General features: G+C 58.3%; 4 protein-coding genes across 10 annotated transcripts; 2 read left to right on the forward strand and 2 right to left on the reverse strand.

The window, feature by feature from the left end:
* Positions 1 to 870: 870 nt before the first annotated feature.
* Positions 871 to 3,123, reverse strand: LOC142414131 (uncharacterized). The gene is made up of 2 exons (XM_075511033.1): positions 2,230 to 3,123; positions 871 to 1,250 (listed from the first exon to the last, which is right to left on the reverse strand). The coding sequence occupies exons 1-2, from the start codon at positions 3,121 to 3,123 to the stop codon at positions 1,179 to 1,181; spliced, it is 966 nt and encodes a 321-aa protein (XP_075367148.1). The 3' UTR covers positions 871 to 1,178.
* CCDC102A (coiled-coil domain containing 102A) lies at positions 2,359 to 10,158 on the forward strand. Of its 6 annotated transcripts, none has more exons than XR_012776905.1 (9): positions 2,359 to 2,438; positions 4,216 to 4,801; positions 6,878 to 7,080; positions 7,196 to 7,304; positions 7,545 to 7,661; positions 7,747 to 7,956; positions 8,225 to 8,395; positions 8,485 to 8,695; positions 8,727 to 8,911. XR_012776905.1 is itself a non-coding variant. In XM_075510257.1 (9 exons), the coding sequence occupies exons 2-9, from the start codon at positions 4,274 to 4,276 to the stop codon at positions 9,769 to 9,771; spliced, it is 1,569 nt and encodes a 522-aa protein (XP_075366372.1). In that variant the 5' UTR covers positions 2,359 to 2,438; positions 4,216 to 4,273; the 3' UTR covers positions 9,772 to 10,158. The 6 variants fall into 6 exon arrangements, 5 of the variants coding, with proteins under 5 accessions (XP_075366372.1, XP_075366374.1, XP_075366375.1 ...); XM_075510257.1 differs by lacking the exon at positions 8,727 to 8,911 and adding an exon at positions 9,645 to 10,158 and having other exon boundaries at positions 8,485 to 8,588; XM_075510259.1 differs by lacking the exon at positions 8,727 to 8,911 and adding an exon at positions 9,645 to 10,158 and having other exon boundaries at positions 6,914 to 7,080; positions 8,485 to 8,588.
* Positions 10,159 to 11,221: 1,063 nt separating this feature from the next.
* DOK4 (docking protein 4) lies at positions 11,222 to 17,016 on the forward strand. Of its 2 annotated transcripts, none has more exons than XM_075510263.1 (9): positions 11,222 to 11,254; positions 12,583 to 12,789; positions 13,660 to 13,767; positions 14,107 to 14,221; positions 14,318 to 14,437; positions 14,528 to 14,717; positions 15,028 to 15,166; positions 15,253 to 15,376; positions 15,527 to 17,016. In XM_075510263.1, exons 2-9 carry the CDS (start codon positions 12,724 to 12,726, stop codon positions 15,538 to 15,540), a joined length of 876 nt encoding a protein of 291 aa, XP_075366378.1. In that variant the 5' UTR covers positions 11,222 to 11,254; positions 12,583 to 12,723; the 3' UTR covers positions 15,541 to 17,016. The 2 variants fall into 2 exon arrangements, with proteins under 2 accessions (XP_075366378.1, XP_075366377.1); XM_075510262.1 differs by having other exon boundaries at positions 15,475 to 17,015.
* Positions 17,017 to 18,359: 1,343 nt separating this feature from the next.
* Positions 18,360 to 26,264, reverse strand: POLR2C (RNA polymerase II subunit C). The gene is made up of 9 exons (XM_075510269.1): positions 26,119 to 26,264; positions 25,730 to 25,779; positions 25,406 to 25,474; positions 25,169 to 25,221; positions 24,915 to 25,043; positions 23,835 to 23,886; positions 23,154 to 23,322; positions 19,542 to 19,616; positions 18,360 to 18,883 (listed from the first exon to the last, which is right to left on the reverse strand). The coding sequence occupies exons 1-9, from the start codon at positions 26,202 to 26,204 to the stop codon at positions 18,739 to 18,741; spliced, it is 828 nt and encodes a 275-aa protein (XP_075366384.1). The 5' UTR covers positions 26,205 to 26,264; the 3' UTR covers positions 18,360 to 18,738.
* Between the last annotated feature and the right edge of the window lie 78 nt (positions 26,265 to 26,342).

A 26,342-nucleotide genomic window follows, 5' to 3' on the forward strand; every position in this document is an offset into this window, starting at 1 on the left:
TCTCTCACACACTGGAACAGGCTCCCTAGGGTCATGGCACCAAGCTTGTCAGAGTTCAGAGAGAGTCTGGATGACACTCTTAGTCATACGGTTTGTTTTTAGGCAGTCCTGCAAGGAGCAGAGAGTTGGACTCGATGATCCTTATGGGTCCCTTCCAACTTGGGGTATTCTGTGATTCCATGACACTACAGTTTGATGCTACTGCCAGGACAGAGCGAGCATCCTCCACACCGTGCCCAGCCATGACAGCACAGCTCCCCAGCAATGCCAGCCAGCCCAGCCGAAGGAAAAAAGATCTTTTTTTTTCCCAAAAAATGGTTAGTTTTGCCCCAAAAGGCTTCACCTTGTGCTCCAGGGGCTGCTGGGTCCAGCTGCAGGGACATGGCCATGTGCAGAGGCATGGGGAAAGGGGACAGCTAAGCCACACCAGTGCTCACTGCAGGGCAGCGATGCTGCCCTGTGCTTGCCCAGCACCTGCAGCCACTCATGCAATGAGCCTCCAGGTCTCAGCTCATGGCGTGGGGCAACGACCTGTCTCCATCTGACCCATCCCAAAAATGGGCACCCTTTGGGAATGCATTTAAGAGGGTCTGCTGGGCATGGCCAGGCACCCTAGGCCAGGCTGGAAACACAGAGCTGAAGGAGGAGGGTGCCAGGAAGATGGTCCATGGATCACAGAGATGGGTCACTGTCCACGTCCTTAGGTGGCATGCCCTGGGTGAAGGAGGTTTGATTTTTGCAAGGGTAAAAACGACAGATCCCAGGATGCTGCAACACATCCTTGAACCTGCTGGCGTCACCAAGATGCTCATGTCTAAGCAAACAGTAAAGACACACTTGGAAAAAACTTCACTGGCTTTCAAAGCCCAGTTTTAATGCCAGGAGTGGGTTAAAACCCCAACCCGCCAGCACGCACCAGCAGCTCTTGCCAAACCACCTGCAAAACGGATTTACTGGCTGCAAGTGAAGCCACTGGTTCAGGCTTCCCCAGCGCAAAAGGCAGGGATAGGGGCGTGGGAGAGCAAAGCATCCCCCGCCTCCAGCTTTTTGGGGTTGTTTCCAGTGGAAAAATACAGGGCATGGAGAGAACATGCACGGGCATTTTCAGTTTGCTTTGATTTATTTTTCCTTGCTTTGCTTGATGCTGGGGGAGAAAAGGGTGTCGGTGTCCCGTGGCATCATTTCCCCATCCTGTGGGAAACAAATCCTCTTGGCCGCTTGTATTTCCCAATTTTTTGGCTGAAAAGCATCTAGCAAAGGGAAAAATACTGGGGGGAAATGGTGGCTTGGGGCTTTGCTGCTTGGTTAGAAGCAGGATCGAGCCAGCAGCAGGATGTGCGGGGATGCGGGGGCAGTGCTTGCATGGCTGTTTAGGACCAACTCACCCATTGGAACCCTCGGGTGGGGATGGTCCCACCCCGCCCACCCCCCCCCTCCGGGCCCACTCCCAAGCCCCAGCCTCCAACTCATGGATTTGGAACAGAGCGATGCCAATCCTGCAGGAGCAGCCAGAGCCACAGGGAAGAAGGGTCAGGCCTGCTCTGGCAGCCAGTACCGGCCCCCCGGCACTGCAGCCACGATGCCAGCGGCTCCAGGAGCACTCAAACCCTGAATAGGCCCAGGCTGGAAAGCCAGGGGCCAAGCTGAAATCTGGCAGCCGCAGCGCCATGTGCATCACATTCGTATGCCAGCACGCCTGTGTGCAACTACCCATGCAAATGTGTGTGAGCATGCGCCTGTGCAAGCCCTCTATGCAACACACTCATGGGCAAACACCCCCAAGCTAGTATGCTCCTATGCATGTCCACAAGCACCCATGAGCAACCGCAACCACATGCAAACAGCAGCGTGTAACCTCTCGCATGCAAACGCATGCAACATGCTTGTGCACAAGCACGCCTGTGTACAGCCTTGTGCAAACACTTGCAACACGTTTGTGTGCAGGCATCACTGTGCACGTGCTCCTTGAGGCAGACACTCACATGCAACCCACTTGCACGTAAAAGTGCCTGCAGAAACACCTGTGAGCAAGCTCCCCCGTGGGCAAAAACCTACCCGCACGCGTGCGGAAGCATGCCAGCGCGCACCCAGGTGCAACACGTGTGTGCATCGCTGTGCACGGTCTCCCACGTGCAAATACCCGTGTGAAGCCCCCACGAGTATAACCGCTTAGAAACCCACGCGTGCAAGCACGCGCGCACGAGCAAACCTCTCCCCCCCCCCTCGTACCAAAAGCAGCGTGGAAGCCCCCGCGGAGGCAGGACACGCACCCACGGCTACGGGCTGGGCTCGGGCAGCGGGACCGGCCCCCCCCGGGCGCGGGCGGGGGGCGGGAGCGGCGGGGGGAAGAGGAAGAGGAGGAGGGGGAGGAGGAGGAGACTCGGCCGGCAGCGCCCCGGCCTGCGCGGGCTGCCCGCACCGCCGCCGCGCCGACACCGGTGAGGGAGCGAGCCGGGCCGGGCCAGGCCGGGCCGGGCCGGGCCGGCGGGCGGGACGCGGCACCGACGCAACGGGAAACTTGCGGGAAACTTTGGCGGGGGGGCGCAGCCGCGCCGGGACGGGCCGAGCCGAGTCGAATCGGGCCGGGCGGTACCGGGCGGTACCGGACCGGGCCAGGCCGTGCCGGGCGGTACCGGCTGCACCGGGCCGTGTGGGACAGGACGAGACTGGGCAGGGCGGGGCGGGCGCGGAGGAATGTGGCGGCTCCCGCGGGTCGAAGCGCGTCACCGCCGGCGGCGGAGTGGCAGCGCCCGCGGCCAATGGAGAGGCGCGGGGGGCGGGCGGTTCCGCCCCCGCCGGGAGCCCGGGACGGCCGGCGGTGGCCGCGCGCCAGGGTTGGGGGCGGGAGGGGGGCTCGCGCCCCGCGACGTTCGTGGGGTGCGGCGATCCACGCGCGCTCCTGCGGGTCTGCACGGGTGCCGGTGCACCACGCGTGCTCTTCGTGGGTGTTCCAGGGGTGGCCGGGATCCAGGCATGCTCCCTGTGGGTGCTGCATGGGTGCCTGTGCTCCTCAGGGCACTGCAGGGATGCTGGTGCTCCCATAGGTATTGCAACAGCAGCTGGGGGTCTGCCGGTGCCGCATCCTGCCGAGGCCTGGATTTCCTCCCTGGGGCGGCAGCCCATGCAGGCAGCAGGAGACCGCAGGCCAGGGCTTGCCTCTGAGTTTTACCAAAACTTCACTGTTTCAGGAAATATCATCAGAGAAGTTATTTTTTTAGCACATAATTGCCATTGGCCAATGATGCCGCTGCTCTGGCACCAGCTCTCACAACCTTGCCAGATTTGGCGGCAGGTCTGGGCTGCACCATCCCAAAAACCTGCCAGGAGGCTGGGGGCTGGCTGTGGACGGACCCTGTACTTATCCCATTAGGGCGTGCAGCAGCCTCCCATTAAGGTTTCCTGGGGTGGTTTACCCGCCTGACTGAGCCGGGATGTGAGGTCCGTGCCGGGACGTAGGTGGTCAGCTCCAGCCCTTTGTTGCGGCATCACCAGAAAGCATGTCCGGCCACCTCAGCACGTATCCTGCCATCACAGTGGTTCAGCAGCTCCGGCTCTTCTTCCAGGGCTGTTCCTGCCTCGCTGGTGCCGGATCTGGGCTTTAACCCTCACTGGAGCTGTCAGGGTGCAGCTGGGTCCCCCTGCCACAGCACCAGGGACTGTCTTGGAGGCCCACAGATTATGTCATCCAGATGACCTCATGTGGATGACATCATCCAGATGACATGTAGATGTTGTTGCCTCCAGTCCTCTGGCAGAGGTGCCCCAGGCCAGGCTGGTGCCTGCTGCACTGCCAAGCTGGGACAAGGTGCCGGTGGCCGGGCAGTGGGCTGCAGTCCTCTCAGGGGACCTCACTGGGGTCTTCCCTGGGGATCCTACTGGGGCCATCAACAAAGACCTCGCTGGGGTCCTCAGCGGGGACCCTGCCAGAGTCCTTGCTGAGGACCTCACTGGGGTCTTTGTTGGGGACCTGGCTGGGGCCATCACTTGGCTTCTTGGTGGGCTCATCACTGGGGACCTTGCTGGGGTCATCATTAGGATCCCGGCTGAGGACATCACCAGAGTCCTCACCAGGAACCTGACCAGGGTCCATGCCAGGGACCTTGTCGCTCAGTGTGCCACCCCCAAAACCAAGGGCTGTGTCCCTCTTTCCTCGAGGCCCCTCCAGCCACCTCCTGCAGCCTCCCGGGACCCCCTGATCCCTCCTCTTTCCTGCAGGTCCCCGGGTGGAGGCACTGCCCTGACGGAGACGGCCATGCCCTAGGGGAGACCCACCATGAGCCAAAGCGGGGCCACACACCTGGCCGGCTCCCCGCCGCTGCCGAGGGGCTCGCTGCTGGCCCTGCTGGCCCCCGAGCCCTCCCCGTCTCCCCCCAGTGGGACGCCCTCACCTGGCCCCCCGCCGGCACTGCTGGAAGGGGACTGGGAAGGGCGGGAGGAGCTGCGGCTGCGGGAGCTGGAGGAGGCACGGGCGCGGGCAGCCCAGATGGAGAAGACGATGCGATGGTGGTCGGACTGCACGGCCAACTGGCGGGAGAAATGGAGCAAGGTGCGGGCCGAGCGCAACCGGGCCCGTGAGGAGGTGCGACAGCTGCGGCATCGCCTGGAGGCCCTCACCAAGGAGCTGGCCGGCCTGCGCCGTGACCGGCTAGAGGAGCGCCCGCCACCCGCCCAACTGCCAGCACATTTTCACAGCCGGCCCAGCACTGGCAGCCCACTCGATGCTGATGGGGCAGAGGGAGAGGCCGACGCTGAGCATGAGCCTGTGCGGGATGTGGGGGCTGAGGCACCCCAAAAAGCCAAGGTGAGGGTGTGGGGGCTGCCCGGGGCAGGCAGGGCTGACAGGGTGACGTGGGGGGCTCCTCGCCCCTGGCAGCTGCCCGTGTGCACCCTCAAACCACCACTGCCTGCAGGTGCCTGCGGGGTCACTCCCTGCCCCCCAAAGGTGGGCAGTGTGTGGGGGCAGACCCCTCTTGGAGCGGCATGGGGGGCACAGGCCCCTCTCAGAGCAGTACAGGGGGGTCAGACCCCTCTTGGATTAGCATGAGGAGGGTTAGCACCCTCAGAGCAGCATGGGGGGCTCAGACCCCTCTCAGAGCAGTGTCATGGGGTCAGACCCCTCTTGGAGCAATGAGGGGGGGTCAGTCCCTTCTTAGAGCAACATTTTGGGCTTAGACCCCTCTCAGAGCAGCATGATGGAGTCAGACCCCTTGGAGCAGCCTTGGGGGTCAGACCCGTCTCAGAGTAATGTCATGGGGTCAGACCCCTCTCAGAGCAGTGTGGGAGGGACAGCCCCCTCTCGAAGCAGCCTTGGGGGTCAGACCTCTTGGAGCAGCATGGGGGGGTCAGATCCATCTTGGAACAGTGTTGGGGGGGTCAGACCCCTCTCAGAACAGTGTCATGAGGGGGTCCAGGACCTCCATAGCCCCGTGCAGTGAGATCATCTCGGCACTGGCTCTGGTCCCTTTTTTGGGGCTTTCCCTTTGGAGGCGTTAGGCAAAAGTCGGTGTGTTGGTACAGGGGACAGTGGCTTCGGCAGTGCTGGTGGCATCTCCCAGTGACATCTCGAATGCCAGGGTGTCCATACAGGCTTCTGGTAGAAGTCTGTGCTGAAGGGAGGAGGAGGAGGAAGGAGGGGACACCAGAGCCACCCCAGGGATGCTCCCACCTCTTCTGGCCATCCCCTCTCTGATGCCATTGGCTCTGTCACGATGTAGAAGTCACAGCTTGGGGTGCTGTGCCGGTTCAGTCCACCTGACTGCATGGCTGCTGAGTGGCAAATCTGAACATAATCTTAGCATCCCCCCCGGGCTCCCTGCTTGGTCCCTGGGGACGTCCCATCCCCAGAAAACCCCTGCAGCTCATTTACCACGCACTTTGCAGAGCCTGGTAGAAGATCACCCGCGTGGTGTGTTAAAGGAGAAGCCGCTGCCCAAGCATTCACACACCATTCACATAGTCGCACACACACCACCCAAGACTTTTAACTGCTAGGACCAGAGTCCCTTCACAGCGGGCAGCTCCCCTGAGCTGACGGGTGCCCCTTTTTGACTCCTCACTCACACACACACTCACTCTCGGGCACTTTCTCTCCCCTCTGGCTCGACCCTAGGTTTCCCGAAGCAGAGTCTCTGATACGACGTACGCCAGACGAATTTATTGATTGGTACAGCGGTGAAAACAGGTCAAGCTGGGTGCCTCCAGAGAGGGACCCAGAACAAAGAAATCCTTGGGCAATTACACCCTTACAAATTAAATTCCCCTCCCCTCAGGAGACAGTTGAGACCAATAGTAGTATTTGGGTCTGGGGTCTTTCCGTTCTTCATTGGGCCCTTTCATTGTCTCTAGGCGGGCCGATTCTTCTCTTATCTCTAAGGTTGTAACTTCTGCTAAGGAAGCTTCAGCTTCCTTATCTTTCTGGTTTGCACCGGTTTCGGGGGCCTTCCTTCTGTAGCCAAGTAAAAGTTTGGTGTACGGTGGGTGAATCTGGGTGAAAGTTCACAAGCTTGCGGCCTAAGGCTTCAACAAGCCTTGATACTAATGCTATGTATTGCATTCTGTTTGGGCTAGAAAGTGACTACTACAACAGGTGGTCGCAGCGAGGTTGGTGTAATAAATTGGTATTACCTCATCCAAAATTTCCAGCAAGGCAGGGAGCTGGCAGCAGAGCATGGCGGTGTATGGGAGCTCCCCTGGGAGGACAGGTCGCTCTCCATCAGCTTCAGGGGGTCCCCGGGGACTGGAGGGAGGGATGCTGCTGGGTTGGGCTGGAGGGATGCTCTAGGTTATGGGGTGAAGGCTGGGTGCTGTAGGGGGTGGGAAGCCAGGGCTGCCACCTCACCCACGGGTGACTCCCTGTTCCCTGTGCTGGGCACCACAGGAGCTGGAGCTGACGGAAAACATCTTGGCAAGCAAGCAGGACGAGAGCTGGGAGCAGCGGGGCCCCCGGGCCTCCTTCACCCGCCAGGAACGGAGCCGCCTGCTCTGGGAGGATGTCAGCGTCATGGAGGAGGATGCCACCAAAGTCACCGCCCTGAAGCTGAGGCTGGATGAGTCCCAAAAAGTGCTACTCAAGGAGCGGGAGTGAGTGCTCGGGGCATCATCGTCATGGGGTGTCAGCTGAGCCCAGCCCGGTCCCCACCGGGATGGGATGTCCTATGGGGTCCTGCCAGCTGTCACCAGTGTTGCCTCTCCCCAGGGACAAGCTGGCGCTCAGCAAGAGCATCGAGAAGCTGGAGGGCGAGCTCAGCCAGTGGAAGATCAAGTACGAGGAGCTCAACAAGAACAAGCAGGAGGTGATGAAGCAGGTGAGCGATGTGCCTGGGGACCAGGGGTGGCCTGTCCCCCAGCAGGTGGCATGTCCTGATGGTTGGACATGGTGACCCACAGCCACCTCCCCAACTCCAGGGTGCTCATTAAGGGTCTTAATTAGTGCTATTGAGCCAGTTGGTCTGTCCACAGAGGTTGGGTGGATGGGTGTGGGCAGGGCTCAGGTGGCGTAAGGTGGGTGCTCGCTGCCCGTCTTGCGTGCTGTGTCCCCCCCACAGCTCAACATCCTGAAGGAGATCCACCAGGATGAGCTGGGCCGCATCTCTGAGGACCTGGAGGACGAGCTGGGTGCTCGCTCCAGCATGGACAAGAAGCTGGCTGAGCTGCGTGCGGAGGTGAGGGCAAACCCCAGTGCAGGGGGCGAAGGGAGTGGCGAGGGGGGTCCTCGCTGCCCCCCAGCCACCCCACGTCCTGTCCCAGATGGAGCGGCTGCAGGCAGAGAACGCAGCTGAGTGGGGGCGGCGTGAGCGGCTGGAGACAGAGAAGCTCAACCTGGAGCGGGAGAACAAGAAGCTGCGGGCACAGATCGAGGACCTGGAGGAGGTGCTGGCTCGCAAGCGGCGCCAGACGGCCAGTGCCCTGGACACCGACCTCAAAACCATCCAGGCCGAGCTCTTCGAGAAGAACAAGGTGCCATGGGGGTGGTCCCATCCCCCGCCACCCCCTCCCTGGGTGACCCTGTCACTTCAGCGGTGGCTTAGCATCCCCCAGGACCTCCTCAAGCTCAAACTCTGCCACCACCCTTCATCTAGGGGATGGTGGTGACCCTGGCCTTGCTCCATCAGCTCCTCCATCATGGGGTGGGGTGGTGGGAGAGGTCCCTGGGGAGGGAGAAGGGTGCAGACGGCACTGGGTGTGGCACTCACCTGCTCAGCCCCCCACCCCGTGCCCACCACAGGAGCTGGCCGACCTGAAGCACGTCCACACCAAGCTGAAGAAGCAGTACCAGGAGAAGATGGCCGAGCTGGCCCATGCCAACCGCCGCGTGGAGCAGCATGAAGGCGAGGTGAAGAAGCTGCGCCTGAGGGTGGAGGAGCTGAAGAAGGAGCTGGCCCAAGCCGAGGATGAGGTGGGGAAGCTTGTGCTGGTAGGGGGTCAGGGTGGGCAGCTCCACTCCTGCTGCAGCTGCCAACAGCCCCATCCCATCCCATCCTGCAGCTGGATGAGGCCCACAACCAGACACGGAAGCTGCAGCGGTCGCTGGATGAGCAGACGGAGCAAAGTGAGAGCTTCCAGGTGCAGTTGGAGCATCTGCAGTCCCGGTGAGCGGGGGACCAGGGTGGGCCATGGTGGGGACCAGCAAGGACCCAAGGGTGGGATGACATTCTCCTTGCCACCATCCCTCAACCAGCATCTCCCTAGTTGAACCCTGGGCTAAGCATGGCCAAAGTGCTTCCAACATCCTTGGAGGGTGTGCAACCATCCTTGGAGCAGCCTTCACCCTGCTGCAAGCTGGATGGCATTCACCTCCCAGTTAAACCAGCACAAAGCTGGCCACAGACCAGTACAGCCCAGTTTCACACCGCTTGAGGTTTCACCTGCTGGTACCCAGGGCCAGGGCAGGCTCAGAGCATCCCACGCTGGTTTGGGGAGGTGGGTTTTATTGCCCTTAACTTTCCCTGGCCTCGCTTCGCCTCCCCAGCAGTAAAGAGCTGAAATGGCCGTGAGAGATCGATGCTGCATCTCCAGGAGGCACTGGGGGGGTTGTGTTTATAATCTTACCTTATTTTATTGGGACATCTTCATTAAATCATGGAGGAATAATGGAGGCTTCATCTTCCCCCCCCCTCCAGCCTCGCCATACGCTTGTCCTTAAATAATTCATGTTTTCCAGTAAAACTCAGCAAACTGGTTGGAGCTGACCGGGTCCTGGGCCTTTTGATTTCAAATTTGCTTCATAAATTTTCACTGATGAATTTTCACATGAGGGCAAGCGAGGAACTAAAACTACGGCAGGCTGCTGGGAATGGGGACTTTTGGTTTTTTTGCGGGGGATCTCCATTTTAGGGGGATGACTCCTCCCTGCTCTGCACTCGGCTGGGTCTGAGATGCCTGGTGTGGCAGTGTCCGGCCCCTGAGCATTTTAGCTGGTGCCCTGCTTGTGCCAAGCACCATCCAGGGCTACCTGGCCCCACACTGGAGGGTTGGCCTTGGGATGGGGGGGCTGATACTGCACCTGGAGCTTGGTGGGAGCCGTAGAGATGGGGTCCCACCAGGGTGCAGCCATGCTGTAGGAATGCGGAGGGACAGGCCTGGCTTTGGCATCCCCCTGGGGCTGCACCCCACTGCCCCCTACCCCAGCAGCTCTCCTTTGGCAGGCTGCGGCGGCAGCAGAGCACCCCGCTTTTCGGCAAGATGTGCAGCGCCCGCTTCAGCCCCAACGATGCCGGGGACGGCACCAGCGACCCTGATGAGGACGAGGACCTGCAGATTCAGGTGCCCTAGAGCCCAGGGCCAAGTGCCACTGCCGTGGGGACGTCCCATGGCAGTCCTCTGCCCACAAGTACCTGTCACCGCAGGGCCCGGCCATGCAGTGACCCTCGTATAGATGGGGAAACTGAGGCATGGAGCGGCGGGGAGGAATTTGCCAGGGATGCTCCAAGCCTGCTGCCTCTCGGACCTCTGATGCCCCTTGGCCACCGACATTTCCTGGGACACAGATGTGGCCACCAAAGCCAGCATCACTGAGCAGCCCAGGAGGAGGAAGCGCAGGGCAGAGAGGGGCACCAAGCCCTGCAGCCAGCCACGCTCTCCTGCCCTCATTTTTATATATATATTATACATATGTATGTATTTTTATATGATTTTTTAATTATAAATACAGAGCCCAGAGGGGCCCAGGCTCTGGTGGTGGCTTGGGCTGCTGCTCTGTCCCCACACAGGAGCGAGGATGGAGGGGACGGGGAGGACAGCATCGGGGAGACACAGCGTTTCTCTGCAAGCCGCACACGGGGCTGGATGCATGGCTGCTGGCGTCACCCCACTGCCATCGCTGTCCCCATGCCTGGGGACGAGCCCGGCTCATGGGTAAAGTCTGTCCCTGGGTCCATGAAGTGAGAAGTGGGGTCTGCGGAGCAGCTCATGGCCATAGAGGTGCCTGTGTCTGCAGGGCTGTGGCTGGGCAGGCAGAGGTGCACACCTGTGGGTGCTAACCTGTGGGTGCAGAGGTGCTCACCCATGGGTGCATGGTGCTCATCTGTGGGTGCAGGGTGTTCACCTTGGGGATATGCAGGGGTGCTCACCCGTGGGTTCTGATCCCCCAGCCCAGGCCCCTGTGGCCCAGCCCCCATGGTTGGCCCACAGACTGGGGCCTTGCAGGGCTTTGGAGGAGCTCAGACACAACCTTATGAAAAATTAATATTTCAGTGAGCTAATCCCCTTGCTCTGCCTTTTAATTGATTGGCTAAAAGCATGGCTTTTTGCTGCTCGTGGTTTTTTTTTTAAGGCCCTTTTATTTGCAGCGATTATTCATTTTTTATGGCCCAACAAATGAGGCTGCGGGGGTGGAGATGCCTGCAGGTGGTTTCAGTGGGCCCCAAAAAGCAAACTTTTGCGGGGCACAGAAGGGGGGACTGGGACCAGGAGACGTCTGCCTGAGCCTAGGGACAGCCCGGGACAGCAGCTAGGCGAGAGGCTGCAACCGCCCGTCGGTCGCCGCGAGGCATTCACTCTGAAGCCTAATGATGTGCAGCCGGGAAGCCTTTTCCAGGACGGCCGGTTGTGGCTCTGGCTGGGCTGGGCCGGGCGAGGCCGGGCCCGGAGGGACAGAGGCGGCAGCCCGGGAGGGGGGGGGGGGGGGGGGGCGGTGACGACGCGGGGGGCGGGGCCTGGAGGGGCGGGGGCGGGGCTCCAGGGCTCGCAGCGACGCGGGGCCGGCCGCCGGAGCCGTCCGAGCCGCCGGGGCCGCCGCCTGCAGCGGGAGGCACGGGTAAGGCCGGGGGCGGACACGGCAGGAGACCGGCTGCGGGAGGGGTGGGGGTGTAACACAGGACGGGGCTTGGCCGAGGTCCGGGGTGGCAAGTGTCGGGGGGCCCGGCTGGGGCGTGACAGCACGGGAAGGGACGATGCCGGTGGGAGCAGTGGAGACCTGGGGGTGATGGAGGTGTCACGGGTGTCTGGGTTTGGGGGTGTCCGAGATGACAGATCGGGGGGTGGGCTGGGTCGGGGGGGGCAGGAGGTGCCTTCCCAGCATCTCTGAATTCCCTTGGGGTGCTCATGTGCATGGGGTGGGGTGGGGCAGGGGTGATGGGGTGGGCTTGATGGGGTGGGATGGGGGGATGTTGCCCTCAGAGGCGAGTGCTGGCCCAGTCCCTCTCGGGACAGCAGAGGGTCTCTAGGGTGCTGTCCAAGCTCCCATCACGCCCACTCCCCAGTCCCAACAGGCCACGGGCTACCCCAGAGCAGACCCTAGTTCCACAGGACCAGGTGTGAGGTCTCAGGCAGCAGGGCCAGCCTGGCTTTTGGGGGGGACACAAACCATCCCAGTGGCACCCAGATAGGCCATGGCAGTGGTTGCAGTGGCTGGAGGAAGATGCTGGGGCATAGTCGCTGCGGGATGGCCCTCTGGGCTGTCCCTGATGGGATGGATGGGGCTGGATCCCCCTGGATGCTGGGGCTTTGGGGACCAGGGCATCCAGGGCGTCACCTGCACGGAGTAGTCTGGGTCTGGAGCATCCCTGGGGATGGCCCCATCCCATTTCCTAGGTTACTGCCTTCTATAGGAGATTTTTCCAGCTGGGAAAAGAACCTGGTTCCCTGCCTGGTCCCGCCACCCGGGCAGTGGGACCAGGCGGGCACCAGGCTGAGTGAGGCCAAGCTAGCGGCGGGGCTGGAGGGAGGCTGGGTTGTGCTGGGGGTGCAAGGCTGGGAGATGGGGTCACTTTGGCACCCAGTCCCACAGCCAAAACAACCCATGGCAGAGCTGGCCTGACTGGGCAGGAGGTCATTAACACTGAACCCTACTGATGCCCAGCGGCTGGGGCCATGTTGCTGCCCAAGCAAGCAGCCTGGGAGGAAGGAGAGGCAGTGCGAGAGGTGATGGAGACCCGTGGGCAAGGGCCAGCGTGGGTGTGCTCTGGGACGCATGTTGGGGCTGCTGGGGGCGGGGGACCACTCGTGGGTGCCAGCCTGGCACCACCGTGCTGGCAGGGGTTAACACTGGACTGTTCCACTCAGATGGTTCAGGCAGCGAAGGGAGGAGGAGGAGGAGGAGGAGGAGGAAGATGTCACCCGTCGATCTGTCATTTCTCTTTTCAGCCAGAATGGGGGATGCTGCTAGCACCAAACTGGGCCAGCGGTGAGGCAGTGGGGGTACGGAGGAAGAGGATGGAGGGGGGGGGGCGAAGGTGAAGGCAGCCCCCCCTCCCAAAGTATCCCCCACCCCATTGGGCCATCGCCATGGCGACAAATTTTAATGACATCATCAAGCAAGGCTATGTGAGGATGAAGAGCAAGAAGCTGGGAGTGAGTGAGGATCTTGGGGAATGGGGGGTGCAGGGGGGTGGCACCCCTGAATTTGGGGTGCCAGTTGCCACGAGAGGCAACGTGGCCAGGTCTCTGGGCCATGTCACCTCTCACAGCAACCGGCACCCCTCATTTTGGGTTGAATAAGCGGCATTTTGGGGGCTGTGGTGGTGGTGGGGGCAGGGGCAGGCCACTTGTTGGTATCCAAATCATCCAGCAGCCTCAGGGGCCCAAATCCTGCACTGGCTAGATCCTGCACTGGGTGGTACCCACTCACCGGACACAGGTCACCACAGGGATTTGGGAGTTGTCCCTGAGCCCTCCCCCCCGATGTCTCCGTTTTCCTCCACACCCAGTTTTGGCACCAGGGTTGCCCCACAGTGGTGGAGGGGCTGCTGGATGCAAATTAGGGGGGTGCTGGAGGGCAGCACCCATAGGTGTGGGATCAGGAGGGTTGGTTGCTCACCTCCATTGCTCGGAGCCAGCAGCAACAAGCATGCTGGGTAATTTCACGCTAATTAGGGAGAACAAAGAGGGAGCGGGCTTGCGGGACACACACACACACACACATGCTTGGGGACGATGGACCCACTACTCCCGGAGGCTGGGGCTTCAGGAGAGGGGAGAGGGAGATGCTAGGATGGGGGTCCCCTTGGGAGCCTTGCCCATGTTCGTTAATTAAGCTCTGTAATTAGCACTGGCAGATGTGGGGCGGTCTGATGGCAGCCGTGTGATATCCCCATCCCCAGGCCAGCAAGGTCAGCAGGACCAGGCAGAGGTCCTGGGGAAGGGGATGGGAACATGGGGACAGGGTGGGGACGGGGACCCCCACCCGCACCACGGCAGCCACCGGCACTCTCTGTCTGGCAGATCTACCGGCGGTGCTGGCTGGTCTTCCGGAAATCCTCCAGCAAAGGGCCCCAGCGTCTGGAGAAGTACCCAGATGAGAAGTCGGCATGCCTGCACGGGTGCCCCAAGGTGAGGGGGTGCGGTGGAGGGGTGCTGGGGTGCTGTCTGCTGCTTGGGGCCCCATGCTGGAGTGGGTCCTTCCTCACCTAAACTTGCTGGGCTGGAGCTGGGTAACTGTTGCCCTGTGCACTCCGGTGGGGGATGCAGCTGGGTCTGGGTGCAGCAGGGGCCAGGGTCTGGGTGCAGTAGGGGATGAGGGCTGGGTGCAATGGCGGCTGGGGTCTGGGTGCCACTGGGCTCTGCGTGCAGTGGCAGCCGGTCTCTGGGTGCAGCAGCTGGGGTCTGGGTGCAGTGGGGCTGGGTTTGGGTGCAGCCCTTAGTGACCCCCCTACCCCACCTCCTCTGTAGGTCACCGAGATCAGCAACGTCAAGTGCATCACCCGGTTGCCAAAGGAGACCAAGAGACAGGCCGTGGCCATCATTTTCACTGACGACTCTGCCCGGACCTTCACCTGCGATTCGGGTACGGAGCAGTGCCTGGGGGAGCTGGGCTGGGGGTGCCAGGTGGACCATCCCAGTTTGGCCAGGGTTGCCCAGGGGCTGCTGTGGTGCCTTGCAGAGCTGGAGGCGGAGGAGTGGTACAAGATGCTGTCGGTGGAGTGCCTGGGCACTCGCCTGAATGACATCAGCCTGGGGGAGCCCGACCTGCTGGCGCCTGGCGTGCAGTACGAGCAGACAGGTAAGCATGCGGCGGTGGGGCACTTGCTTGGGGCTTGGCCTCACTACGCCCCCCTGAATTATTTTATTTTATTTTTTTTCCCCTCTCCAGACCGGTTCAACGTGTTCCTCCTCCCCTGCCCCAACCTGGACGTTTACGGCGAGTGCAAGCTGCAGATCACCCATGAAAACATCTACCTCTGGGACATGCGCAATCCCCGGGTGAAGCTGGTCTCCTGGCCCCTCTGCTCCCTGCGCCGCTACGGACGCGATGCCACCCGCTTCACCTTTGAGGCTGGACGGTGAGATGTCACCCTCACTGGGACGGGGACCACCACTGGGTGCCTTCATCCTGCTGGGCACACCAGGAGGTAGCACTGCTGGCCATCACCCCAGGGCAGGCCTGACACCGGGGTGATGGCCACAGCCCGCCTAGGGTGCCCCACGGCCGGGGAGGTTTGGTGCTGGAGCTGGTCCCAGCTCAGCACCTTGGAGGGGACATGGGGACAGCACTTAAAGCATGGGAAGCTGGACCAGGTGCCACCTGGGGGTATTTTTTTATTATCTCTTGGCTTGGGGATGCCAGTGACGCCCCGTGCCCTGTCCCTGCAGGATGTGTGATGCGGGGGAAGGTCTCTACACCTTCCAGACACAGGAGGGCGAGCAGATCTACCAGCGTGTGCACAGTGCCACCTTGGCCATTGCTGAGCAGCACAAGAGGGTCGTGCTGGAGATGGAGAAGAACGTCAGGGTGAGCTCCAGCCCACCATGGGGACACAGCTGGGCAGGGGCTCAGGGCACCCCATGTCACCCTCACCCCCTTCTCATCCTCCACAGCTGCTGAACAAGGGCACTGAGCACTTCTCCTACCCTTGCACGCCCACCACCATGCTGCCCCGCAGTGCCTACTGGCACCACATCACCGGCTCCCAGAACATGGCCGAGTCCTCCAGCTATGCCGGTGAGTGTCCCCCCCGTCCCCCACTGAGAAGCCACCGCTCCTCCGGCTCCCAGGGCATCCCCCTCCCCATGTGAGCCCACCCTCTGCTTTGTCCCCAGGGGAGGCATATGCAGGCGCCCAGGCCAGCTTGGATACCGACCTCCTCAACAGGTTCATCTTGCTGAAGCCAAAGTCCTCCAAAAGCGACAAGCCTGAAAGCAGGGAGCCCACATCGTACCCGTGAGCCGGTGGGGGAGGGACCGTGGCGCAGGTCCCTGTTTTCTTCCCCAGGGGGTGGCAAGGACATGGGCAGCTGCCCCTCTGAGTCCCCAGGGAGACTGAGCTGGGGCATCCTCTGCGCCAAGACCTTGGGGGAGCAGGTGCTGACTCACGCCCTGGCCTGATGTTATGGGAGGTGATGGCTGGCTCAGCCTCGACTGACTTGAAATATATATTGAATATCCGTATTATAAGTGATTTTTCCTTTTCACATGAACGCAAACTTCATGGCTGCCGAAGAGCCCTCGGGCAGAGATGCTCAGAGGTTTTTGACTCTTGGGGATTCAGCTGGGAGGTGGAAAACGGGGGTGTGTATGTCAAGAAATTCAGTGTGTTTTCTTGGGGGGGAGTGGGGGGAAGGCTGGAGCATCACCCTGCTGTGGGGATGGAGCAGCGCTGGAGGATGTGGCTATGCCAGGCTGAAGGCACAGGGCACCAGCATCTCACCCCCCCTGTGAAGAGCGGGGTGCTCCTGGGGACACCTTGCCACCCCTGAGCTGATTTTTGCACTTCTCGAAGCTATTTAAACACTCGCTGTAGAACTGAGACATCCCAGGAGAAACTGGTTTTCCTTCTAGGGGGGTCAGCTGGGGTGAGCAGCTGGGCAGAGCCAAGCACCCTGGCTTTCCCAGGCTGCCCCCGCCCCAGCACCCCTCACTCCTCCATCCGCAACTGCTCCCCCAGCTTATCTGCTGGTGGGCAACCTAGGGACCAGTTTTGGCCAGTAGCACCTGTCCCTTGAGGGGCAGCTTTGCAGATATAAAAAGTCCCTGGGCAGAGAAGCCCATGCTGATGGGGGAAGAGCCGCGTTTCTTTGTGCACCCCCATTCCTGTCATCCTCGCTCCCTCCTTGCCCACTGGTGCAGCCGGCTGAAAGCCCTCGCCTGGATGGGAAGCTGGGCTTCATGTGCTGAACTTGAAAGCAATTCATTTTTTCTAGTTCTCCTAGTTATTGACCTCCTTTAGAAGGGCTATCTTTTTATTGCCATGCAAACTTTGGTGTTTCTTTGGAGTCTTCTTTCAGTCTGGGTTGGGTGGTTGGTGGTTTTATTTCCACCCTTAAAGCTCCACATCCATGCTTTGGGGACGGGGATTGTCGTGATGTGGGAACCTGTGGTCTGTAGATACTGTCTTGGGTTTGTGTAGCTTGTGGCTGAGGCTGGAGAGCTGCTGGGGATGGAGAAGGGCTGCTCCCTGCAGCACAGCTGCGTGCAGAGGGGCTCATCAGCACCCCAGCACCACGCAGTAGCATGTCCTTCCCCAGGTGAGAGGTGTAACCATCTCTCTTTTCTTGGCTACACACCTCAGCTGGAAAAGATTTAACATTTATTACAAAAAATGTTTGCGTTTTCTGTTTTTTAAGGAGTTGCTCAATGAATAAACAACCCTTATTCACCCTTCCTGTTTGTTCCATCCAAATGTGCTCAGGAAGTGCAAGTGGGAGTAGCGCCTGCCAGAGAGAAAAATGCTGATGGGGGGAGATTTCCTAATGCTGGCAGTGTGCTTGGCTCAAAGCTTTGTTCTGCCTCCAGCCACAGCCAGGACATTTCAAGTGAAGCCCTAAAACTGCTGGGGAGGGGAGAAGGGTGGAGCAAGTTGCTACCCTCCATCAAACAACCCCAAGTGAAACAGGATGCCAGTACCCCACTGTCACCCCTCACCTCCAGCCACCCACAGCTTCGGGGATGTGCCAGGGCACTGGTGGCTCCAAATCCTTGGGTGAAGGAGTTTCAAGCTCTTCCAGAGCTTGAAAGTCTTCCAGAGCTCCAAGTCCCAGCTCTTCCAGAACTGTGCCAGTTCAGTTATCCATGCCATAACTGTCTGGTAGAGTGCTGGCCTCAAGGAGAGACAGCCACGCCAGCTGGGCCAGCACTCCCTCCAGGGACAGGGACAGCTCCTGGGGAGCCGTGCTGCAGCTGGCTGTGCCACGGCAAGGACATGGAAGCAGCAGCCTGGCTGCAGCAGCTTTTCCCTGGAGGGAAAGGCAGCGCTGACTCAGGCTCCTCTCTCCAGCTCAGCGTGAGCACTCATCCCCGCTTCCCAAGCTGTTCCCATGCTCCACGTCCGCACTGGGACAAACGCAGTGGCACACACACCTTCCCTTCCCTTCCAGCCACCGCAGGAAGAGGCAGATCTCTCCAGGAAAGCGTCACTGAGAAGTTCATCCCAAGTCCTGCTGGGTGCTGACAGAAGGGAGGAGAAAGGGTGACCCGGGAAATTGCTGGAGTCCTTCAGCCGCTGCCATGGTGGTCACAGTTTGGGACCTGCACCAAGCTCCAGCCCAGCACACAACCCACCTTGGGGCTATAGGCACACTGGAAGCTGTCAGCCAGGGGTTATTAATGACAGACTCCCTGCCATCCCAGCTCCTAACATAAAGATTATATAGCGCATGGGTAGAGTCTGCTCCAAAGGAGTCTTTAAATACAGCTAAGCCTGCCTGGCCCATCTGGGCTCCCCTGCAGCACTGCCTTCTGCAGCATCTCACTTACCAGCCCAGCTTCAAACATCTGCTTTAAATGTAGTGCTGGATCAGTAAATGACAGGCTACCTGCTGGATGGGGTTCTGGTCTCCTTAGGAGATAATGTCAAGAGCAGCAATCAGCAGTAAAGAGCAATGCTCCCTCCAAAGCAGATCTCATTAAGTTAATGTCTACTGGAGAGAAGTAAATGATGAGACATCTCCTCCTGCCGCCCTGGACAAGCTTTCAGGGATGACAGAACATGGGGGGTAAGGCTTTATTCAGCACAGTAAGGAATGGACATGCAAATAAGGTAGGGTTGTGTAACCAACGTACGTGCTTCCCCATCCCAAAGGCCACGTGGCCAGAATCCAAAACTCTGGCCCAAAACTCTGGCCTAAAACTCTGGGATCACTTGGAGACAAAGCCTGTCCCAGCGAAGATGCTCACCAGTTGCCTTCCTGCTTTACCCTACACATCGTGATGGCTTTCCCTGTGAAGGGGGGCCAAGGAAGAGGTGTCACGGACCAGCAGAGCTGGGTCAGGAAAGGCAGAGGCAGATAGGGAAGCGAAAGCCTTGGTACAGAGCACTGGAACCTTCTGTATCACTCACGCCTGAGCACTCTCTTGCAAGGGGCCACCTCAGTTTATAGTGAGGACATCACTCTGAATCTCATGGCTCAGCTGGGTCTGGAGGTCGCTCAGTTTCTTCTTCAGGCCAGACAGTGCAGAGAGAACGATGGTCTCCGGGCGCAGAGAACCACAGGACTCCACATTGTAATAAAACCTGAGGGTACAAGTCAGGGGGATAAGTCACCATCTGCTCTGCAAGGAGGTACAAAACCAGAGAGCACCTGGAGAGCAGTTCCAGCCTGTCCTGACCCACCACAGGGAGATCTGCTGGGAATCCCAACCATCATCATCATTCACCTCCCAACTAGGCAACAGCCAGCGCTGCCCCTCTACAACCATCTCACCAACACTGTGACTCCACAGGCTGCAAGAGCACATCTAAGATGTTCTCCATTCGGCACTGTGACCTGCAAGCCAGCACAGAGCCCTGCGCCAGGAAGTTAGACTGGCTGCAGGCACTTCTGCAGTGCAAATAACCCAGGAGAGGGGGTACCACCAGTAATCAGAGCATGAGACACCCACACAAGTGAATAAATACCCTAAGCCATTTTCCCCCGCAGGCCTCGTACTTCACCAAGTGCTGCACTGCCCTACTTGATAACATGAACTCAGGAGAGCCGTCTAGTATCTCCCAGAGGGGAAAACCTGCCAGGCCTGGGTCTGCCCTGCTTCTCAGGGAACACCAGCTTCCTAGGCTGGCAAACTTCAGTGCAGAGTAGATACTCTTGTTATTAACTCTTGTATTAAGCCGACGAGATGCACCCAGCCGGTCCTCCCATTTTCCAGCTGCAGCAGCACATTCAGCTTCCTACCTCTCTGGCTTCCCGTTGGGGTCATAGGGAGCCTGAGCATCCTCCTCATCAATCTCTGAGTACTCACTCTTGGGCCTGGAATCAAAGAGCAGGAAAGGTTAGCACTATGGCACAGGCACTCTATGGCACTGTTTGGCCCCAGAGAGTGAGCACTGGGGCTCATATCCAGTAGGCAAAGGAGCAGTCATCAAACATCAAGTCACAGAAAAAAGCTCAGTCCCACATTGCCCTTTCTAGCTCCTCATTAATGCCACACAGTCACCCAGCAGTGCTGGAAGAAGAGGATCAGCCCCAGTCTGCCCAAACTCAGAGAGCCCTGTGCGGGGTACTGTGGCTCCATCCACCTACACTGGCACAGTCTTGCAGATGCTTACAGCAAAGGGATGCCGATGCCTGAAGGGACTGTGTTTATGGACCCTGGATGCCATTTATGGAGCAATGGACCTTGTGTTATCTTTTCTTTCTACTTTTCACTGGGCCAGGAAAACACCAGAGCACTCCAGCACTCAGTCTGTGCAGCACAGCTGAGATGGGAAGACCCAGTTGGCTTGTGCCCGGCAGGAAACAATCTCCTGTAATTCAGACAACAGCTGCATCAGTGAGCCCTGTCCTGATGTTCTGCACCTCCACTCCTCTACACACATAACTACCAAAATCACTGCAATACCCATGTATCAGCTAGGCCAACACATCTTTCTACCCGTTGCATCCCTTGGCTCATAGGGTGTCATACCAGAGAGACTGTTTAGAAGCACTTAATCCATGTAAGAAAACCCAAAGCCTTGAGCTGTCTGAGAAGCCAGCATAGAAAATCCCATGCCCACCAACGTCTCCTGCTGGCCTTCCTCTGCCCCAGTGATGTCAAGAAAGGCTGATCCTAGCACCCTATCATCAGCTGCCTTAAATAAAACTGCACTTCCCAAACAAATCCTCAGTCTGTTAACAAACCACTGAGAGAGATAAAGCATTAATGGAGCTGGGTCTTCACGTTACTTGCAAAATCACTAATGACCAAAAACAGGGCAGAGGTTTCCACCACCACGACAGCTGCTTTGAGAGTCCAGCTGCGTGCCAGTGCTCTGCCAACAGCCTCAAAAACACAACTAGCATGCAAAACCAAACCAAAAATAACAGCTAGCCTTGGATAGCAGAGGCCTTTGTCTCTCTGTTGTCTTCATGGGGAATCAGATGAACTTGAAAAGACAGTCATATCATCAGGGAACAGGCAGCTCCAGTGGCAATCTTCCTTTGGGATTTTCCCAACTTTTACATGTATTTTGTCAAGAACTTCTCAAAAACTGTTTCCAGTTACCCAGCTTGTTGTATAACACACCAGGTTCTTGAAGACGCAGCCGACTCTGCCATCGAACAAAAGAATCCACATTAGCCTTGGGCCACCCAGCCAGGTCAGCACCTCATTGCCAAGGTACACGTGCTCAGCCATGCACCTGGGGCTCTTCTCCGTGACACTGACATCTCCAAAAGCTCAAACTCTCCTAAATTCACACTGTGACGTTCCCTGTCCAAAAAGAAGGCAAACCCAATGATACCGCAGCCTGCCTGGCATCTATCTGTCCAACTCAAAGCAGTATTCCAAGTCCGTCACTTCATCAGTGTCAAAGGCTTACTATCTAGCATCACAGAAATTAAACCAGAGAATTTTTACAGCACCAAAATGAAGCCTAAAATTATTTCAAATCCTGATTTGAAATTCCACATCACAGAGACATTCTTGTTTCTCAAGAATCCAGTCTATCACTCAGACAATCAACTAAACTTTGGGGCAATTTACCTGCCACAAATCATTTGGAAACCTCAAAACTATCCAGTTCTGCCCCCAAAACTGCTGGTGACAAAGGACAGGCCAGCACATCAACTCTTGTGACATGCTACTGACCACAAAACTGCTGAGCAGCATCCTCCTCGGCTCTGCACCACCTCACCACAACCTGCCTCTCATGGACTTTCCCCCCCGACAGCCTGGTCTGTAGCTGACAATTCCCAAAGTCAAGCTTCAGTCCACATGTACGGATCAGCAACGCTAAGGAAAATGCCCATTTCCAGATTTCTGGCACTACCAACCAGCCCGGTTCCTACTGCAGATCCCAGAGCACCACCCTAACGAAGTGCTGAAGGAGCCGAATGCCTGGCACGTCCCTTTCTCATGCAGACTGACTGAACCGGACCCACGAATATGCCCTACAGAGCCCAACAAAGCCAAGCAGGGTTTGCTCCTTCCATCCGTAAAACAGGGCTGGAATGGCTGCAGGGGGATCCCAGCCCATTTCATGCATGTTACAGATTCACCTGCAACTCCACCCTCGGCAACAAAAGGCTTCTCAAGTCTCCCGAGTGCAAACCTAGCCACACAGGATCTCTGTGACAGCTCCTCAGTAGAAAGCCCCTGGTAGTCCGGCTGAGGTGTGAAATCTAGACTAACTGCACCTCCAGGAAGCTCGTTTACTGATAGCTAACTTAGCAAGGGACAGCTTAAGGCCACATTCTGTGATGGGTACGAGCACCCAGGCTCAAAGTGGACAGTGTGGAGGTACAACAGCCCACTACCTGCCTGCTACTGCTTGCAGCCATTTGGAGAGTCAAATTTGGCAGCACAGGGCCTGGTGGCAACAGGAGGAAAACCGCTGAGCCCCTTTTGCTGCTCAGCCTCCTCTCCAGCTACAGCTCTGCTCAGGCTTTTGTTCCCGCTTGCTCAGCCCTGGCTTCTGTGGTCCCTGCACCAAATCCTGCTCCTGTACTGAGGTCTTCCCAACCTTGAGTGCAGTTCTGGCTGCTGCCCTCCGTTACAGCAGCATATCCACTCCGCCCTCTAGTCCCTACCCTCAGCCTGCCTTGTCTAAAGCACCTGGCTCCTTGCTCTGCCACTGGCTGCAGCATGCTCGATGACAGGATGTCTAGTAGGTGGCCACTGGGATGCAGAGCTAGGAGCAGCTCAGGTATCTACTCATGGAAAAGCGCTGCTAGGTAAAGTCCTTGCTCTGACCAAAGCAGGGCAGCAGCTTTCCAAAAGTAAAATCATGTCACTTTTAGATGAGACACAGTGTGCTACCAGTGCAGACTGTTATGTCACAGCAGATGAAAGGGCCAGAGAGGAAAACTACGCTGCCAGAGCTCACGCTCCAGGAGTGAGGAGATGTATGGGTGAAATCAGAGCCACACACTGGGCTTCCTCAAACGAAGAGGGCTGCAAAATCAGCCTTGCAACCTAGCCTTCTGCTCTTTGCTCTCATAGCAACCTCTTCCACCTCACATGGATCTATTCCCTCCTCAGACCTTACCCTGATCTACACACCACTTGTGTAGGGAAGAAGAAACACAAATGAGTTGTGAGAAAGAACATGAAAGCAAGCAACGTAAAACAGCAGGGACAGTACATGAGGAGAGGACAAGAGGTGGCCAGAAACCAGTCCACCTTGCATGCAGCTGGAACCGAGTGACTGGCTTTGGTACCCTAACACAGGAGCAGAGCCTGTGCAAGGGGAAGCGACAGGCACGCTCCCAATCACTTACTGACCCAAATTACCCCCAGGGCTGAAATGTAGGTGCCTTCTGGAAAACCTTTTCCAGTCCCTCCAGACAGACATTAGGACATACCACTCCTCCGGTTTGGGGTACACGGTGTGCCTCAGTGCATTGTCTGGGTCGTACTCGAAGGCTACGCCTGCCGTGGGGTTCCACTTGGCGTGCTCCTTGCCAAAGCCCTTCTTGGCATAGGCTCGCAGTCTCAGCTCCTGGCCCTTCCGCAGCTTCACAATGAGGATGTCTGCGGAAAAAGCACACACCCATTTGAGAAGGTTGCAGAGGAGAAATGAGTGTGCAGATCACACAAGGGCAAAAGCAGGAATTTTTAGTGCCCAGGAAGATGTCAACAGAAGCCAGAGCTCGCTTGGATTCTTAGAGGGGCTCATCTGTGTCCCCAGAGAAGCTGGGAAACATCTTGCTAAGTAAAAAGGAGTTGCACATATGCCCAGAGGCACAGTTCAGGCCTCCAGGCAACAGTGGACAGCACAGCATTTTGCATCTTTGCAGTCTCTAAGCTCTCACAAGGAGAGAGAAGCAACCTCTGACACAGGACTTTAGTTCTCGGGATAACCTTTAAGTGGCATTATGACAAAATGCTAACCCCACTGATGCAGTGATGCCGGTGTCTTTCAACTGCCAGCTTTACAGCTGCCTTACGGTTACACAGCTAGTAAAGGAAGAATGAGTTCAAAGAACCTGAAAGAAAAATTTGTCTCCTCCTCCAGCTCTTATTCTCAGTGAACTGCCACTTACCGTCCTGCTCCACATAGTCATTGGGGTCATTGTCCCTGCTCCGAGATGTTACCTGCAGAAGAAGAACAAAAGCAAGCGAATTAATGGCAAGATCAACTTTTTTCCCCACATCAAACAGCAGTTGCCTACAAATATTAGAGACTGCAGAGAGCCACTCTAGCATGACTTACAGCAACAAATCCAGCCCACCCTAACAGAAATCAGGACAATTCAGGCAGCTAGGTATGCAATATCCCACTCCACCAGCCTGCTCGCCTCCCGAGCTGCTCTCCCCCACAGGACAGAGAAGGCTCCAGCCCAGCGCAGTACCGCTGCGTGGTTCAGCGATGCAGTCCAAAGTCATTCCCAGGACACACAGCACTCGCAGCACCTCAGCCGAAGCAAGCAAGAAACAGCAGGCTACAGCTAGGCTTTAACCAGGCAGACACTGTCACCAGCTACCAGAAGCAGCCCCAGGTTGTGGTGACATCTGGATGCAGCCTCAATAGCATTTTAAAACATTCTCCTTTAAGTCCCTTTGCATCTGTTCTGCTTTGGCTCAGCCAACCCTCCCCAAGGCGACTGGGCAAGAGCCATTTGGCCCAGGCTCCTCACACCTTGCTGCGCTAGAGAGCCAAGAACCAGAAAACCAGAGGCCTCTGGGTTGCTACCAGGCCTTCAAAGAGGCTGACCTTGCCTGAGCCCCAGCAGCAAGCACACAGGAGAACGCAGTGACACGGCAGCAGGACACAAGCACACATGCTCTGAGTGTTCAAGGCAAGATGGAGGGGCTACACTAAAGCCTCCCAAGAGTTTGAGATGAGGGATGCCGGATGAGGCTTTAACAAGACCATACTGCTTTGACACACTATCAGACAGCAAGTGAAGGACAAGAAGTTGAAGAAGAGGAGGGCATTGGCACACACTGCTGCTTCTGCAGATATTCCTGCTTTGCTCTCCCACTACGTTTTAAGTGGGGCTTTAGGCAACGTGAAACATGCTCGAAGGCCTTGTTTTGTCTACAACCCATGTATTTGCTACCCTGGCCTCAATGGGAACGTAGAGAGGGGACTCGCTGACAAGCAGAGGGATTGCACTGACCGGTATGACCCGGGGGTTGTTGGAGATGAGATCGCGGGATGTGACGTGACGAGTCTGGTCTTCATTGCACCGGACGTCAAGGGTGAACTCCACAGAGCACTCCGGACAGAACTCATCACACGTGCAGTCCTGGGACAGACACGGGTCAAGACCTTTATGCCAAACCTCTCCCAGCAGAAGTAGTAGCACCTTCCCATCAGATCAGATACCCACCACCATCAAAATAAGCACCCATGACATTTTGCTTGACTCACTCTGGAATATTGCATCTTATCCACAATGTCATCACTGGTGAGCGGGATGAGACCTGTGGGAAGAAGGAAATCGGGGGAATGTCTGAGTGAGACCATGGGAGCACTAACCCTCCTGCTGACAAGGGCAGAGGAACAGCAGCCTCCTGACAAAGGTACTTCAGCGTCTCCGGACTGATTTTGCCCACGACCTCTGCCTTGCCGCAGGTCTTCGTCTTCCTCCCCATGCCTGGCACTCACCCAGCCTGTGTGCAATGAATTCATCATGGAGCACGGAGGAGTTGGCATCTATCTGGACCCAGTCAATGGCTGCAGAGAGGAAAAAGTCACAGGCTGAGAAGTATTTCTGTGGGGAAAAGCCAAGCAGATCACGAGGGCACAGAAAACGTTAGGGAGACTACAGTGAAGCTGAGACAGCATCTCGTAATACATAGTACTGGCTAAACATGGGTAAGGTGAGCTGAAGGCAGCTTCAAGATGGAGGAGAAAATGGAGGGGCATTGATGAGAGTAATGGGGACAGCAGCCCAAGGGACCGTGACCACAGGTAAGCGAAAGGCGGTACCTATAATGGGGACTTCTGCGATGAACACTCTCCGAATGGAATTTGCCACCCTGAGGGAGAGAAACACCCGTGCTTAGGTATGAGGGAACGTGGAGCTTTGTGACGCACCAGCCTGCCCGCAGAGACGCGTGAGGGGACGCTGGCCGGGGCTGAGGCCCGGGCTTTGCCTCGGAGGCCCTGACAGGGCCCGCACCAGGGGTGCGCGCTGGCAGGAGGCCGAGACCCGAGGGGGGCAATCCCCGTGGCCCGTCCCCCGTCCCCCGTCCCCCGCGGGGAGGCAGGGCCTGTGGGGGCCGCCCCCGAGCTCCGCCACCGGGGCCGACCGCGGCCTGGTTCGTCCCCAGGCCGGCCCACCCTCCCCGCCGGCCCGGCCCCTCGGCGGCGCTCACGCCAGGTCGGTGTTCTCAATGATGAACTTGACGTTCTCGTCCGTCAGCTCGGTGATGCGCACCGTAGGCTGGTTGGCGTACGGCATGGCCGCCCCGCCGCCCCGCCGCCCCGCGCGCGGCCCGCCGCCGCCCGCGCCCGCCCCCTGGCGGCAGCCACCGCCTCCCGGAGGACCCGCCCGGACCCGCCCGATCCTCCCAGAGGATCCGCCGCCGGTGCGCCCCCA

The sequence above is a fragment of the Mycteria americana genome, chromosome 8 (assembly GCF_035582795.1).
Source record: "Mycteria americana isolate JAX WOST 10 ecotype Jacksonville Zoo and Gardens chromosome 8, USCA_MyAme_1.0, whole genome shotgun sequence".
Taxonomy (NCBI): Eukaryota; Metazoa; Chordata; class Aves; order Ciconiiformes; family Ciconiidae; genus Mycteria; species Mycteria americana.